The sequence below is a fragment of the Lepidochelys olivacea genome (assembly GCF_965140295.1).
Source record: "Lepidochelys olivacea isolate rLepOli2 genome assembly, chromosome: 4".
NCBI classification, from domain to species: domain Eukaryota; kingdom Metazoa; phylum Chordata; order Testudines; family Cheloniidae; genus Lepidochelys; species Lepidochelys olivacea.
In genome coordinates, this window is record NC_140414.1 from 129607189 (window position 1) to 129623202 (window position 16014).

At 37.7% G+C, this 16014-nt stretch overlaps 1 protein-coding gene across 1 annotated transcript in view; it reads right to left on the minus strand.

Annotated features, from left to right (window-relative positions):
• FAM193A (family with sequence similarity 193 member A) overlaps positions 1 to 16014 on the minus strand; it is a 103069-nt gene that overhangs the window by 6850 nt on the left and 80205 nt on the right. Inside the window, exons 15-20 of the mRNA XM_084625861.1 lie at positions 13553 to 13751; positions 11657 to 11929; positions 10675 to 10957; positions 8226 to 8412; positions 6499 to 6729; positions 3102 to 3948 (exon numbers count right to left, since the gene is read on the minus strand). Coding sequence (XP_084481987.1) covers positions 3102 to 3948; positions 6499 to 6729; positions 8226 to 8412; positions 10675 to 10957; positions 11657 to 11929; positions 13553 to 13751 — 2020 coding nt within the window. The remainder of the gene's footprint in view (positions 1 to 3101; positions 3949 to 6498; positions 6730 to 8225; positions 8413 to 10674; positions 10958 to 11656; positions 11930 to 13552; positions 13752 to 16014) is intronic.

The window sequence follows — 16014 nt, forward strand, 5'->3', positions numbered from 1 at the left end:
TGGACTACGCAGCCTCTCGAGGTCCCCTCCAGCCCTACATTTTGATAATTCTATGATAATCAGCAGGTGCTCTGAGCTACTGAATAGTAAATCTGTAAACTGTATTTGGAACAACATGTGGTCACCAAGCAAGACAAGCAAGAGTTCACTAATTGTAATATTCCACATGCTCCCAATTCAGGCCTTAAAATGGAGATGAGATGAAATTAGGAAGGGTGAAAAGATAATTTCAACTTAAAAGGTGAATTTTAAAATGGAGATAATTGGAAGAAGGATAGGCAAGCTCCATTGTCGTAGAAAGTGAATATGAAAATCAGTAGACAAACTTGAGGGAAGAAGCTAGTGCTGCTTCCAGTGAGGGATCCCTTCTCATTTAACAAAGCATCATTTTATTGTAGGATAATGTAATAGTTCCTTCTTATGATGAAACCACGCAGAATGAGAGTACAGGAGAGATGCTATGTATTTACAGGGCTTTCTGGTTCACAGAAGGGTAAACTTCGAAGGCTAGTTAAATTACATGAAACTCTTCTCTACAGATGCTACTGGGTTTGGCACTCTGGAGAATCCTGGGGTACCTAAGGGCTTTCATGGTTAACTTACTCCAGTCTCTTCCTTTTTAGAGCAACTTTTGAAGCTGCTACAAAAATGTGCAAAATTAAAGTGTCCCTGTTTTAAATCTACTTTGAACAAGCCTGTGTTTGTATAAAAGCTAACTGGAGAATCCCATGCATCTGAAGAAGTGGGTTTTTTACCCATGACAGCTTATGTCCAAATAAATCGGTTAGTCTTTAAGGTGCCACCAGATTTCTCATTGTTTTTGTGGGTACAGACTAACACAGCTACCCCTCTGATACTTTCCTTATTTATTATTTGTATGATCACAGCACCTAGGTGCCCTAGTCCAGGACCAGGACCCGGACCCAGACCCCACTGTGCTCAATTAGGCAGCATGAAGATTTGAATCCATGTCTCCTACCTCCCAGGGCAGAGCCTTTATCACGAGGCTACAGAGTCACAGTCACTCTGTCTTTGGCCAAATAAATACTTAAGTACACAAAGTAGAATAGCTTCAAGGGAGGAGAGACTGAGAACAGCCCACCCCAGAAGACCTTGTAGATTAATGGTTAGGATGCCTGCCTGGGAGGAGAGATATCTGAGCTGACATTCCTGCTCCAGGATGGGGATTCAAAGCTGGGTGTCCCAGGAAAGTGCCCTAACCACTGGACTAAAGCTTACAGACACACAACTTAGTCCAATGGTTAGGGCACTTGTCTTGGACATGCACAAACGTTTCTGGAACCAACCAAATGTTTCCTGATTTTTCACTTGGCTGGCTGAAGCAAAAAAATTCACTTATTCACCCAGCTCTATTATAGAACCTTCCACACCTTTCAGTTCCTCACCAGTAGTGATCATTAATTCCCACCAAATATATCTGGAACTAGGAGGAAGAAGAGAGGTGCCATGGTCTATGATTCTCCTCTGCATATTGAGAAGGATAGTATGCACAGGAGAGTGGGAAATAAAGGAGTTAGGGTAGGGAGGCCAATGTGAAGAAAAAACAAAACCCAACAAACTACAACTAGATGTGCAGGGAAGGGTCAAGGAATGGGAAGAATTTGAGAGAGATCTGAAGTAGTTTCATTCAATCCCAGCATAAAACCACTGAAAACAAACCTGGGCTCCCCATCCAGCACTCATGACCACCATGCATTTGTTCTGTGCTCTGGTAATGAAACTTACAATAATTCAGTTTTGTAAAAGTGCTGGAACATAGCCCACACCACCCTCCAAGGTTCTCAATTCTAAATCTGCAGAATACTAAAGGGAGCTGCAGGGATGAAATACAAAATACTAAAATTAAGTGCCATTATGCCATAGAGGCTTCGTTCAAGCACTGCTATCACACAGCTATTTGGTGATTTATGGAAAATTAGTTGATATTCTCAGTCCAAGTCGACAAGTGTCCATATCACTAAATTCGTAGTCTCATCAATGGCTAAATAGACACATTCTGAACTATGCTAGCACGTGGAGGTGGTATTCAGGGTAGCATGTTGGCAGGGCACTGTGGGGAAGCCTGGACTGCACCTGCTCATGATATGCCTGTTCTGAGGTGAGAAAGGGAAATTAAAGTAACCTGGTTAATCTGTGCATTTTCAGAAGTGCTAAAATCACTTTATGAAAAGAATTCTACATCTTTCCACCTTGTGTGAGAAATATAGAGACATGCCTTACTATTAATAACTTCTTAGCATGGAAAAATGCATAAAATAACTGTATGAAGCAATTCTTATCTGATGTGTGTTATTTGGATGGCAAACTTTCACATTCAATTATGTTACTTCACAGTATATTTACTCATTGTGAATGCATAGTGAAACTGTTTGTAGTGGAATAAAATGAAATACTGAATTTGCTTTGTAATCACCTTTCCTGTACAGAGAAGATGTTCTATGGAGAATGATTTTAGTTAAAAACAATCTATATATGTATAACTCTTCACTGTCTGCAAAATCCTGTGCTCTTTGATTTACCATGTGATGTGAGAGTGACGCATTTTAGACTCTATATTCCTACTGATTCAATCCTACTATCACAATAGAGATTAATTTTAAAAACATGCTTTGAAAACTAGTTAAAGAGTTTCTCCAAAATGGGTTTTGTCATCAAAATATCAAGTAATTATATTTCAAGTCTGTCACTTCATATAGGCCTTATGAAAGAGATGCTACCTGTATCTTATTGTTTAGCTGACTCAAAGTGTATGGAAAGGATACAAAACACTACTAGTTGTAATGTTCTCTTACATGTTTTTCCATACTTATTAATATTCCATACTGGTTAGCTATTTGCATCTCTATTATTAATACTGAACATCAGATTAAACATCAATGCTAAGAGCACAGAAAAATAGCAGAATTAACTAAAAATGTCATTTTAGTGATTGACTCAACAGATGAAGGAGATCTGATTCTCCTCTCACACATGTTTAACATCAGTGAGTTACTCCCAATTTACACTGATATGGGTGATTGGAGAGCTGTCCCAAAATTTTGAAACGAATCTATATGAAAAATTCTTAGTTATGCACTTACCTATGGAATTGTTGACTTTGTCTCCCTTCTTCTTCTTGTTTTTCTTGTTCTTGCCTTTTGGCTGAGGAGATTCTGCGAGTATCAGTTTATTGTTTTGTTGCTGCTCACTTGGAGAAGGGGATTCACTCACTACAGGTGTTTTCTCTTCCTTTACGTGATTCAGCTGCTTTTTGTTATTATTACTGCTTGTTTTTTTCTCCTCTTTTTTCGGCTCTGCAAGCTGTGGGAGCTCTGCTTCTTTCACTTTGGATTCTATTTGGTTTCTGGTCTTAGATTGAATCTCTGTTGCTTTGGGGGATTCAGCAGGCTTTTTCACTTGTTCAGCACAGGGTTTGTTTATTTGCTTTAGTTTTTGTTTACTATTACCTTCTTTATGATGATGCATTATATCAAAGAGAAAAGACAGGGGCTCATGCTGTTTCACATTCATCTCTTTCTGGAAAAGCAACTTTGAGTCTCTAGTGTTTGTGGGATCAGATAGTTCACAGATCATCTCAGGAATTGGCCTCTGTGCCACATGATTTACATGCCTAGACAGTGAACTAGATGAGGTTTCTACCTTTTCTGATTGCTCAAATATGCCATTCTGAATGTCTTCGGGTGTTTTTGGGATTGATTCCTTCACTGCCTGGCAGTCTCGAGTAAGCATTTCCATCTTCTCACAGTCTTTACTTGTTCTGTCTTTTTTCTTTTTCTTTACAGCCTGTAACTGCTGAAGTTCTTGAAGTCGTTGCAGCTCCTGTTTTAGTCTTTCTTCCTCCTCCTCTTCCCGCCGTCTCTGCTCTTCAATCAACTGATGATGCTCCCTCTCTTTGGCTTCTGCTTCAAGACGAGCCTTTTCTTCTAGCTACAAAAGCAGCAGTTTATTAAATAAAGGATGACAAAGATTCTAAGAACTAGACATTTGGGAAAAGATCTTCATCTCAGTAGCTAATTCCTAAACATTCCATGTTACAAGGATGTGTTAAGGTATTTTAGAAGTCACAGTATGAAACATAAATGTACCCCTCAAGAATAGTATTAGAATGGGTAAGCAATTTAAAACGAACACACTTAGCAGCTACCTACAGATATTGTCCATGAAGCTATAGCACATTTTCCATTTACAATAACTTGTATTGTGCTCAATAGAAAGCAGGAAAAAAGCATTTTTCAGCCCATTTTTGTAACATTAAAGAGGCAATATTTAACTGAGTGCACAACTGTATATCCTTCAGAATATTATCACAAGCAAGAATAGGTCGCTGGGGTGGATAAAGGCTGGGTGTTCATATATAGTACTAATAGGTGTAAATATGATACAAGAAACATGACAGTGTTATTCCTGACCACAAACAGGCCCTTATTCTGAAAATCCAATGAATGCACCCAGATAAAGGTATTAGGCATATAACTAAAGTTGATCACACCTTTTTCAGTATTGTTTTTACAATATTAAAAGTCTAGTATTCTACTGAACATTTGACAAATTGATAGGAAAATATGCTCTTCATTGGAAAATTCCACAGTAGTTTAAATTTTAACAACCACCAGTAAAAATAATGTTATCCAGTAACACTATATGAGAATCACAGTCCTTTTTACTTGTACATTATGAAACAAATGAACACTAAAGTTGTAAAAAATAAAAGGACAGTCATTCATTATTAATTTTTAAAAATGGTTTACTTGATTACTAATTCACAATGGGTTTTCCCAGTTATAACTGAAAATAATCAAGGTTTTATTGTGCTAAGTTTGCTTACCCCTCTTAATTAAATTACGAGCAGTAGCTTTTTGCGCAATGCCATTTGCTAGTTGACAGCCAGATCTCGCAAAAATTTTGTGAATTTTTGGAAGCGCTTATGTGTGACCCATTCCTTTTAAGAGATTAGCAAGTTTTGGGAGGGTGGGGGAGGGTTCTTAAAAAAAAATCCTATAAAATCTTCCGATTCTTTTCTTCTGAGTACACAGCACTGTATTTGCATAATTTGTGTTTTTAAAATGAATTAATGGACAATGTTAAAAACAAGCAGTTTAAAGAAAAACTACTTGTTAACTTTGGGACTTATGAAAAAAATAGTTTTCAGAGTAGCAGCCACGTTAGTCTGTATCTGCAAAAAGAAAAGGAGTATTTGTGGTACCTTAGAGACTAACAAATTTATCTGAGCATAAGCTTTCGTGAACATCCGATGAAGTGAGCTGTAGCTCACGAAAGCTTATGCTCAAATAAATTTGTTAGTCTCTAAGGTGCCACAAGTATTCCTTTTCTTTTTGCGAAAAAAATAGTCTGTTTTTCATTAGTATGGCCTATGTTAAAACACAACTTTGGCCCCCCCACAAAATACCCCAAACTACAAAAATCCAAATGTGCAAAGTAAAGTATCACCTAAAATGTGGAATACTTAGGGAGCTTATAAAATTTATTTTCCAGATTTCAAACACACACAGTAACTTAAGCCTTATTTTGAACCTTTTCCTGTATATCCTGAAGTTGGTGTGTGAAGATATCAGCTCAACAAAAGACAAAAATTTAACTATTTTCCTGCATCCCCTCACAACCAAATCGTCACAATTTTTGAAGGACATAATTCCATATATTTTCTCTTTTTTTGCCAACTGACATTTGAAAGCTAGTTAAGTTCAGACGTCATACTGCAACTTGCCACTTCTCCCTGACCCAATATTTATTTAGTTGATGAATTAGTTGGGGTTGGTCCTGCTTTGAGCAGAGGGTTGGACTAGATGACCTCCTGAGGTCTCTTCCAACCCTGATATTCTATGATTCTATGAATATTTACCCTCCAGCCAACCAGGGAGACCATGGCTCTTCACTCAACCTGTCTTTTATTCCACTTAGACCACAGTAGAGACCAAATAACTTACAAACCTTGACTCTCCTCCACATCAGCACAGACATACTGCTCCTATGCTACATGGTTGAAGGAACATTTTAATGGAGCTGACTGATGTCCTGGTGAAGAATGCTAGATTTTGACATCCACCCATTATTACTGTGTCACTTTGGGTAACCACCCTGGAGTGCATTAAAGATCCTGAAATTCTGACACTAAGAAATACCCCCTTTGATGATGTGCAGTTCTAATATGTAATTTACTTGCCACAAAAAAAAAAAAAAAAGGGCTATGATATACTGGTAAATCCTCTGAGAGCAAAAAATCTCAGGTAGCTTTCAAAACAGCACCATGAATATACTCACCAGACTAAACCAGCTGTGTTATATACCTGTATGCTACAGAGTACATCAATGCCAGTTTAAAATCAGTAATGCACATTCAATCAGTAGTGTGCCATTTAAAATGATGCCTATGGAAAATTTCACACAAATACCTAGACACACAATGCCTTTATAAATTCAAGTTAGATAATTTGTGACAAATATGGGTCTGTTTCTTACCTTTCTTTGCTTATGTCTCGCTCGCTTGGCTGCCCGAGAGCTGCTTACTGGTTTGGTCTCAGAGCTGTTTATGAATTGTAGCAAGTCTTCCACTTTTCGATGGTCAACTACACTCTCTCTTTCAGAAATCTGGTCTGGTTTCTTCGGCTGCTCCTCTTTCCTCTTTGTCAAACGTAAGCGAAGTTTTTCCCTCATTTCTGCATAATTTCTACTGGTTGGTGCAGCTGGTGGCTAATGGCCATAAGAGAAAAAAAATGGCTTGAAAGTTTCACAGTGCTGCTTAGAATTTTGCAATATGAAGTTTCAGATAGTGCATAAAAAATACCGACCCCCAATGCCAGTTGTGTGCACATGCAATACGTATGCAACAGACAACAGTATCACAACAGATTTTTGGCTGTCTCATTAGCCAGAGCTGTTTATTTTCATCTTGCAGGTGGGTGGGGAGGTAGAGGGAGACCAAATGCCAGCAGAGGAGTTTCCAGTGGTAGGTCAGGACTTAGTTATGGTTGTTGACAGTTTATCAAATGTAAGTTGAAAAAGGAGTAAGGAGTTGCTGCCACTGTTTTCCATGTAAATATTTAGTGGCAGGGAAAAAAAATAAGCCACCACGACTTTCATGCAGTTGTTTGTTTGACTTTGGGCTAAAACTGTAGCCCAATCCAGTCAGCTAGGTTGGTTGTCACTTTGAATTGTCTTTACTGCTATACAATGTAGGTAGTATTGGCTGATTTTATTTTAATCCCCATAAGCACAGTTTTTACCCCAAAATGGGAAAAGCGCCAGAGACTCCATGAAGTCTACTAGGTGCTTTATTATTACAGATTTTACATGGAAGATCATTAGCTACTATGGTAATGGATGGCTGTGTAAAACCCTAAAATAGACTGCCACATTAAAAGTATCTATTTCAATTTATAAAAACTGCAATTAAACAGAACATTTAAAATGTTCATATTTGCTGCTTATGCAAGGAGTATGCACTTAAGTCTTCAGATTCCCATTGACTTAAACAGGCTTGAGTCAAATCCTCAGCACTGAAGAAAAGCAGACAAAAGGAGAGATCCCATAGCCAATTAATAAGTATTAAAGCTTTGTTATGACTACAAAACGCCTTTTAAGTTGGTCAAGTCACTGTTTCAGTGTACTTTTCTTATTAGTGAATTATTTTTCAGAATTGTAAGTATATTTGTAATACTAAGAATTAGGAAACTTTTTAAATTTAATTTAAAAACACGGGGTTTTAAGCTTTGCTCATACTAGATACACAAATTTCCCAGTTTACATTTTATTTTCTACTCTTATATTGATCTCTCTAGCTCCATCCCTTTCTATTATTTCTCTGTTCTTAGTGTACTACAAAGGTGGCTAGAGTACAATCACCCTATTTCACAAATATAACAGAGGTTAAATAATTTGCCTAAGATCACACAGTGCTGGAAATCTAGCTGTGAAATAGTTTTATTGTCACTAGCTTATTTTTAGTGCTTCTTAGAAAAGGCTTTAGAATGCATTTTCTGTCTACAAAACTCCTATCTTTGCAGTAAGCTTATTATAAGATACCAGATTAAAATTTACAGTTAAAAATGAAAAAAGGAATTTACAGTCATTTATTTTTACTATTTCTGCCACTAAACAGTTACAGCCAATTAGATAACATAACAAGCAGCAGATGATGGCACACTTGAAAACAGTTACTCTTATTAAAATAATTAAACAAAACTTACACCTCCATGACCGAAGAACTCACAGTAGCAACAGTCACAGTATTTTCCTTCTTTCTGATTTGTGGATGTTGAGGTACTAGAGCTATGCTCTGAACAGCTGTCTTCATCTTGGCTCTCCTCTCCATCATACTGTTGATGATCATACGTATTACTGTTCTCACAGCGATGGCCCTCACAGTCAGGATCACTGTATTAAAGAAAACAGAGGGTTTATTACAATATAACAAAAAAGAAACATATTATATGTATATATAGAGAGATATGTATGTGAATCAGAAGCAGCAGTTCTCAAACTGTGGGACGTGCATCACCTCAAAACCTATTCTAGCAGTCTGCAGACCTGTATGTTCAAAACCAAGCAATGAGACTAGGGTATTTTAAAGGGAAGATGGCTCCATGAAATGCTCATGAAGCGGTCCACTGAATGAGTAAATGGGAGAATCACTGTTTAGAGAAATCCATCCTGGTCTAAAAGGTATACTTGTATTCAGAATCTGGAAACCAGTTATTTTCATTTGTTAAAACAAAGTGATTTACAAACTGTGATCTATGGATCATTGGTGGTCAGTAGAGCTGGTTGGTCACACAGTATTTGCTCTCCTCCTTGTTTCCCCCCTTGCTTCTACAGATGTCCAAACTCTTTACTACAAACAAGACTCTCAAGATCATCTGAAAACAAGGAGCAGACAGTGATCCAACTAGTCCAGTATCAGGTGCCTCAGAGGAAGGTGTAAAGTTCTGCAGGAGGCAGTTATAAAATAGTTTAGCCCAGGGAAAGTTTATTTACCAAGAAACACAGGTTGATTTATATCCTTACATATTTAAAATAACCTTCATGCTTATAACTTTGCACATGCACGTAATTCATGTAAGTGCCCAATCCTTTTTGATTTCTGCTAAGCTATTGTCCCCAAAGATAGCAAAAGTCAGTCCCATAAGGTAACCATGCATAGTGTGAAAAAAGTACTTATAATTAATGTCTCATTATGAGAAACTGTAAAATGTAGTGCATGTTCTACATGTTCTATGTTTATTTATCTCTTCACAAGGTGAACAGTGCCAGTCTTTTCACTATCTCTTCATACTGAATTTTTCCCATGTCTCTCCCCATTCTCTTCACCTGTCTCTGAACCCCCTCTACTTGAACTATATCCTTTTTAGACAGGATAACGGAACTGAACAAAGTTTTTCCAGTGAGGATGTACAATTGATTCACATAACAGCATGATATTTTCTGTCTTTTTCTCCATCCCATTTCCTACACATCCTAATATTATTCGCATTGCAGCAGCACCTAGTGGTGCTAACAGAAATTTGGGTTCTATTGCACTAGACTAGGTAACCTACGCTCAAAGAAACATTTCTCTTTTTATTGCAAAGAATCATTTTTATATTTCAATAATTTCCTCTAGTTCAAACAGCAGTAATACAAAGCTAGCCAGATGTTACAAAGCTAACTTTTTGAAAAGTAATTCAAGTGGATAGCTATCACTCTGCTTGGTTCTCAAGATCCCCCATCATAACTACGGCTGTGGCCTCCCATCTCCTCCATAGCAACCATCAACACAGTACTACAAGTCAGAGTACTCAGAAGAATGAGTCAGCTGCTTTGCCTTTAGGACATTCCTGCTCTTCAGACACTAGAGAATCAGTGTCACTATGAAATCACTCTGCCATAACGTCCTGTACTCAATTCATCCAATGCTTTCAAAGATCTTTAAAATTTTAAGTATCACAAAAAAGGTTAGTTATTACATTCATTTTACAAATGGGGAACTGATACTCAGAGAAGTTGCAAGCACAGTTATGGTCAAAACACTGTTTAAATATGGTAGCTTTCACATGAAGTATGCTCCTTGTATGGTCTCCAAGTCAAGTCTTTAAACCATGATTTGAGGACTTCAATAACTCAGACATAGGTGAGAGGTTTATTGCAGGAGCAGGTAGGTAAGATTCGGTGGCTTGCATTGTGCAGGAGGTCAGACTAGATGATCATAATGGTCCCTTCTGACCTTAATATCTATGAATCTATGAAGTCTGCTGACTAAACTAACAAAAAGTATGTTGTCACTTGAATGATGAATGAACCAGAAAGCACAGTTTGACTTTTCCATCCCATTTTAGCGCACACAGTGAGAAAACATGTCTTTTTACTTATAAGCTGAACAAGTGTGATTCTGCATGTGACAAAAAAAATGCAACCCCAGAAACACCATGGCCACACTTTCCTGAGAGTAACACCACACTTGATGTGACTTGTGCAAAGTCACACGGCTAGTGAGTGGCAAACCAGGGAACAGAACTCAGGTGTCCTGCTCATCTATCAAATGGACAAGACTCCCTCTCACGTTATAATGGTGTACAAAGTGGTGCTGCAACAGTGAACATTTATTTTGCATGTTTGTTACTATTTTTAATGCCAATTTAAGTATGAACAAAGTAAACTCACCTGCAGACACTTGGTGGCGCACTTACGGAGCTGTTTGTGGTTGAAGTTGGGGGTGCAACTGTGGAGGGACAAAGACCTGAATGTGGATCCACAAATCCAGGGGCTGTTGCAGCAGTTTTGGGGAAAGATGGAGCAGCAAGATTTGGGATATGGGGTGTAGCGGCTGGAGACAGTGCAGCAGGAGAGAGTGAAGGAAGGGATGCTAAACTAGTAGGGCTATTTCGTGGTGCAACTGGTGCAGAATGTCTATGGTCCTCTTTATTGATATTGTGGAAGACTTCTCCTAAATTTGGAAAAAAAGAAAAAAAAAAAAAAAAGAAAAGGTTAATTTCCTTCAAAAAATGAAGTAACAAATCTCCACTAGCTTGAACCAGCTATTCTTGACTTCTAGCTCTTTAAAAATCAGCAAAAAGAAAAGGAGTACTTGTGGCACCTTAGAGGCTAACAAATTTATCTGAGCATAAGCTTTCGTGAGCTACAGCTCACTTCACTGGATGCATGCAGTGGAAAATACACCTCCACAGTATGCATCCGATGAAGTGAGCTGTAGCTCACGAAAGCTTATGCTCAGATAAATTTGTTAGCCTCTCAGGTGCCACAAGTACTCCTTTTCTTTTTGTGGATACAGACTAACATGGCTGCTACTCCGAAACCTTTAAAAATAAGGTAAGTGATCTTTTTAGTCACAAACTAAGCAATTAAGATATTCAAGCATATTTAAAGAATATATTTTTAAAATGTATTTTCCCTTTTTACACACCAACATTTTGGCCAAACCAACCCTAACCCAAAAGGACTTAAGAGTCCTAAAATTAAGAGAGTACAGAAAAAATATAGTTCCAGAGTAATAGCTCAGTTTTGAGTAAAAGAAGCTGTTTAAACCATTTAAATACATAATATGAATAATAATACCTTAAAACCTTTGTGGCTCATTAATTTAGGAACTGACTTCAAGTTACTTCGCATGCATTATAGTTCTTACCTATTGATGAAGGTCTCTTAGATGATACTTTAAACTGGTTGCTGCTTGACTGCACTGTAGTAGCTGTGCAAGAGACAGAAGAAGTGGCAGAAGAGGTTGCCATGACAACTTTATTAGCTTCCATAAAGGCATCCTGGAAATTGTACAGACATTTCTTCTTTGCAGCATTTTTTTTGTCTTTGCTATCTGTAACTGCTGTTGCTTCACTGCTAGATGTAGTAGGAAGTGCTTCAGGTCTTATTTCCGAGAGTGCTGGTGCTAATAGATCACTCCCTTCAAGTGAAACATACAGAAATTAAGACTTCTAGAATTACAAGAATTGTGTTTATGGCACTTGGCCAGATTTAAGCATGTTCTAATTTGCTGAACTCTGATGTTTACTTCTATATCTAGCTATGTATGTTATTACTGGCGTGGTAGGACTACTGAAGTAAATATGTTCTCACTGAATGTTAGTCTATGTAAGTGTAACTAAATTTAAATTCTCAGGCCAATTTGTCATATAAACTAAAATTTGAAAAGTGTTCTTAAAGATCAGTAGAGGTAATAAGCAGCATACTGCATTACTGTACATATCTGTTCAACCTTTTAATTTTTTTAAGTGAATTTACACTTGTGAAATGTGTAAGATTGACAGCTCTGGAGTCTAATGCCCAGTTTAGCCATATAACACAACAGGCACTGACAGCATACCACCTCAATCAGAGTGAGAAGAAAATGTAGCCTTAATGCTTACTTAGTTATTGGCGACTCCAAGTGCCAGTTTGTGCTGGTGTTTTTTGGGGTGTGACTTTCCATAACGGAGATTACTCTCACTTGTTTTCCACTAGTGACCTGGATGGAGTATTTTGTTAGTTTTTTAATGCTACTATAGTAGCTGGGTACAAATTAGAAACAGGCCAGACAAGAGACAATCAGAACAAAAAGCAAAATAAAGTCTCAGAACAAGACAGTTTTTCAGTGAGTCATGTTTTACAACAGAAGGAAGTCTTGCAAAAAAATGCACTATTTGTAATGAAAACAAGAGAAGTAAGGTACATGTATACTGTACTATTTTAGTATACTATAAGGTACTATTTTACTGGTTGAGTTTCCACTGTTCTCTCTCACCTTAACAGTATTTTAGATTTCAAGAATGTTGCTGCAAAGCAGCACAGACTTTTCGGTATCCAAATGCCAATTAGAATTCCCTCAGACTTACTAGTTTAATGAAGCAAGACATACTGAACTCACATGAAACATACCTATACACATTCAAATTTGGACAAGCCCCTAAATACCTGATCCTATAGTGGCAACTGATCTATAAATTGTTCCTTTGTATGATAAGTCAAATAAATTCACAGATCTAAGGAAGTAATTCTACAACATAATGTAACATGAAAATATTCTGAAGCTTGTTTTGCATCTAAGTCATCCACTCTGGGTTCTTCTAGCTTTTCTCCCATCACAGTGGCAAGAGGAAGGAATCTGTGGCAGTTGTGGTGGCGTTAGTCTAGCAGTGCTCCTATAATTTTATGAAACAAGATCAAGATCTTGTGACAGGAGACTCAGGATTTTTACTTCTTATCCCTTCCTTATAAGTATCTCTCTAAACCCACATCTTTCTGTAGCTGCACGAATCTGAAGATACAAGCATCTCTATAAATCTTTCTCTATACCAGAGGCCAAGAGAAGCAGTTTCTTTTTGCTTTTGCCCCTGCAATGAGATTAAAGAGTTTTTACTTTCATGTTTTCAGCCATTATAGCTACCATGACTCCCTGTCTATGCAAATCTTTACCAGAACTGCTCTCTCAAAAATGACAATGAAATGTACCACTGCCAGAAAGTGCCATATTCAGTTTCATAATGTAGTTTTCATCGCTATCCAGTGCGAAATTATAACAAACCCTCACCAGGAAGTGTGTCAGGCAAAAATGTAGCTGGATTCCAGTTCTTGTCATTCATCATTTCTGTTTCCCAAAGACTTATAAATTTCGAGCTATTCCAGTCGGGAGTGCTCCCAAAACAGCTTGGATAAATATGATCTTGGAGCGATGCATTGAATACCTGATGCTTGTTTGTATGATTCTGAACCGGTGCTGGCGGTAATGCCTACAAAAATTATAAGAGTATTTTCTAATTAATAATCTGTCTGCCTACACAGTTATTCCAACAGCAATATTCAAGTCATTATAATAAAGTGTTATGATCCTGTAAGAAATTATGTAAACTAAAAACTAATAGAAGTTTGCTCCTGAAGTAACAATTATGGCAGGTTTGTTTATATTTATATAGGAATATATGTGGGTCGTACCTTAACTGCTATATCTATATACACATACATACATATACACACTTATATACAGCTCTTGAACAACCAGCTGACAGAAAAATTTTCCTCTTGTAAAAAGTTGTGTGCATATTGAGTTTCTGTTGGTCTTAACTTTTTATTAAAAATTATATTTGCATAAAAGCTGAACCTTTAAGGACTCATTATTTTTAACTACCTATTATCCACCAGAAAACAATCCTCTGTGACAATATAATCATTACCACAACAGGGGATCAGGGGATTATGAAAATATCAGTTGGTAAATAAGCACAGGAGAAAGAGAAATAAAGTATATATTCTAGTCTAAACAGATGTGTTTCTAAATAGATTCTCTCTAGTACTCTAAATCTTCTACTCTTGTCATCTCAACAGGAGTTTTAACAGTATTTTTTTAACAACTGGAATCTATGAAATGTGTAAACTATTTTGTTCCTAGAATTATTAAGTCAAAAGCACATAGCATCCTCCTTTAGTTGCATGGAAGTAGGTTCTGGATTTCTTCTGGTTTAAATTTTGTAATTTCAGTTTTCAATATTAGGGATGAAGTTTGAGTGTGTTGTACAAGCCCTCTGAGTACCATGGCCTTTAAGCAAGCCTAGAAAAAGTGTTTCAGTTTTATTCTTCCAAAATTAATGGGATGGAAAGATATATACAACTGGAAATCTGCATATTAACACTGAAATCACTGGCCGTGTCCAATAACTTTTCTAACAGCAAAGGTAAATACCACTCATAGTTGAGAAGGGTCTTCACAATTTAGCCCCCCTTTTTAATATGCTCTCAGTACTGCATCTGCAACTCCCCACTTCTTTGGCAAAGATGCTAGCCAACTAAGCCCACTTATTCCACAGGCACCCAGCATGCTTTCTTTCATGCCACACCTTGTGTATGAATAGACTCCTTCAAAAACAAAACAAAACAAAACAAAACAGAACACAAAACAAAAAAACCACAAAGCACTATCCTGTCCTCTTTCCAACTCATTTTTACTGGGATGGTTACAGAACACTATCAGCTGATGATGACTAGGAAGTTGGCAAGATCAGATCACTTCTACAGATCTACTTGTCTGCAGGAACAAAAAACCTCTCACCTACTAACTAGGCACAAAGTTAGCCTATGAAAAGACATGTTCATACACTTTTCACTGTTCCCGCTTCTCCTCCAGTTTCACCAACCTCTTAAACCTCTGAATTAAAGATTACAAGCTCTGATTTACTGTGCCTGGTGAGCACTTCCCAAAGGGATGTGACGTGGATGACGCCTGTAGAACTACTGTAATACAAATGTAATCTCCCCAAAACCCACACATACCAATGTGTGTCTCATCATCATAAGCACGACAATCGTTCATGAATTTAGTCTCACAACAACCCTGTAAAGTAGGGAAGTTTTACTGCCTCTCCCCCTTTTATTATTATTCCTCCTGCCCCCCATCTTTTTTCTAAACACAGATGCAGAAATGTGGCAGATTTAACAACTTGCCCAGGTTCACATAAGAAATGTATCAAAGCTGGGAATTTAACCCAAACCTTATCTTCAGTGCAGTGCCTTAACCAAAAGATCATCTCTCTCTTTTGAGAAATAACCTCTTTCCTATAATCTTTGTTAATTTCATATCTTCCAGTTTATACAAAGGCTTACTTGTATCTGGTCACACACCATATCCTCTCCTCAAATCTTTAACGCTTTCAAAAGTAAAGAGAAAGCCAGTCACAAAAGTTTCCTGTACAATCTCCAAAGTTTCTCTCAGGGGGCTGTGTCTTCACTACCGGGATAAGTAGACCTAAATTACGCTACTCCACCTATGATGTAGCTTAGGTCGATTTACCCTTGTGTCTTCACTGCATTGCATCGATGGGAGACGCTCTCCGGTTGACTTCCCTTACTCCTCTCAGAGAGGTGGAGTACCAGGCTCGACCGGAGAGTGCTCTACTGTAGATTTCGCAGGTCTTCACTACATCTGCTACATTGACCCCTGCTGCATCGATTGCAGCAGCGTCGATCTCCCCATGACGACGACCAGCTCAGACTTCCTGTTCC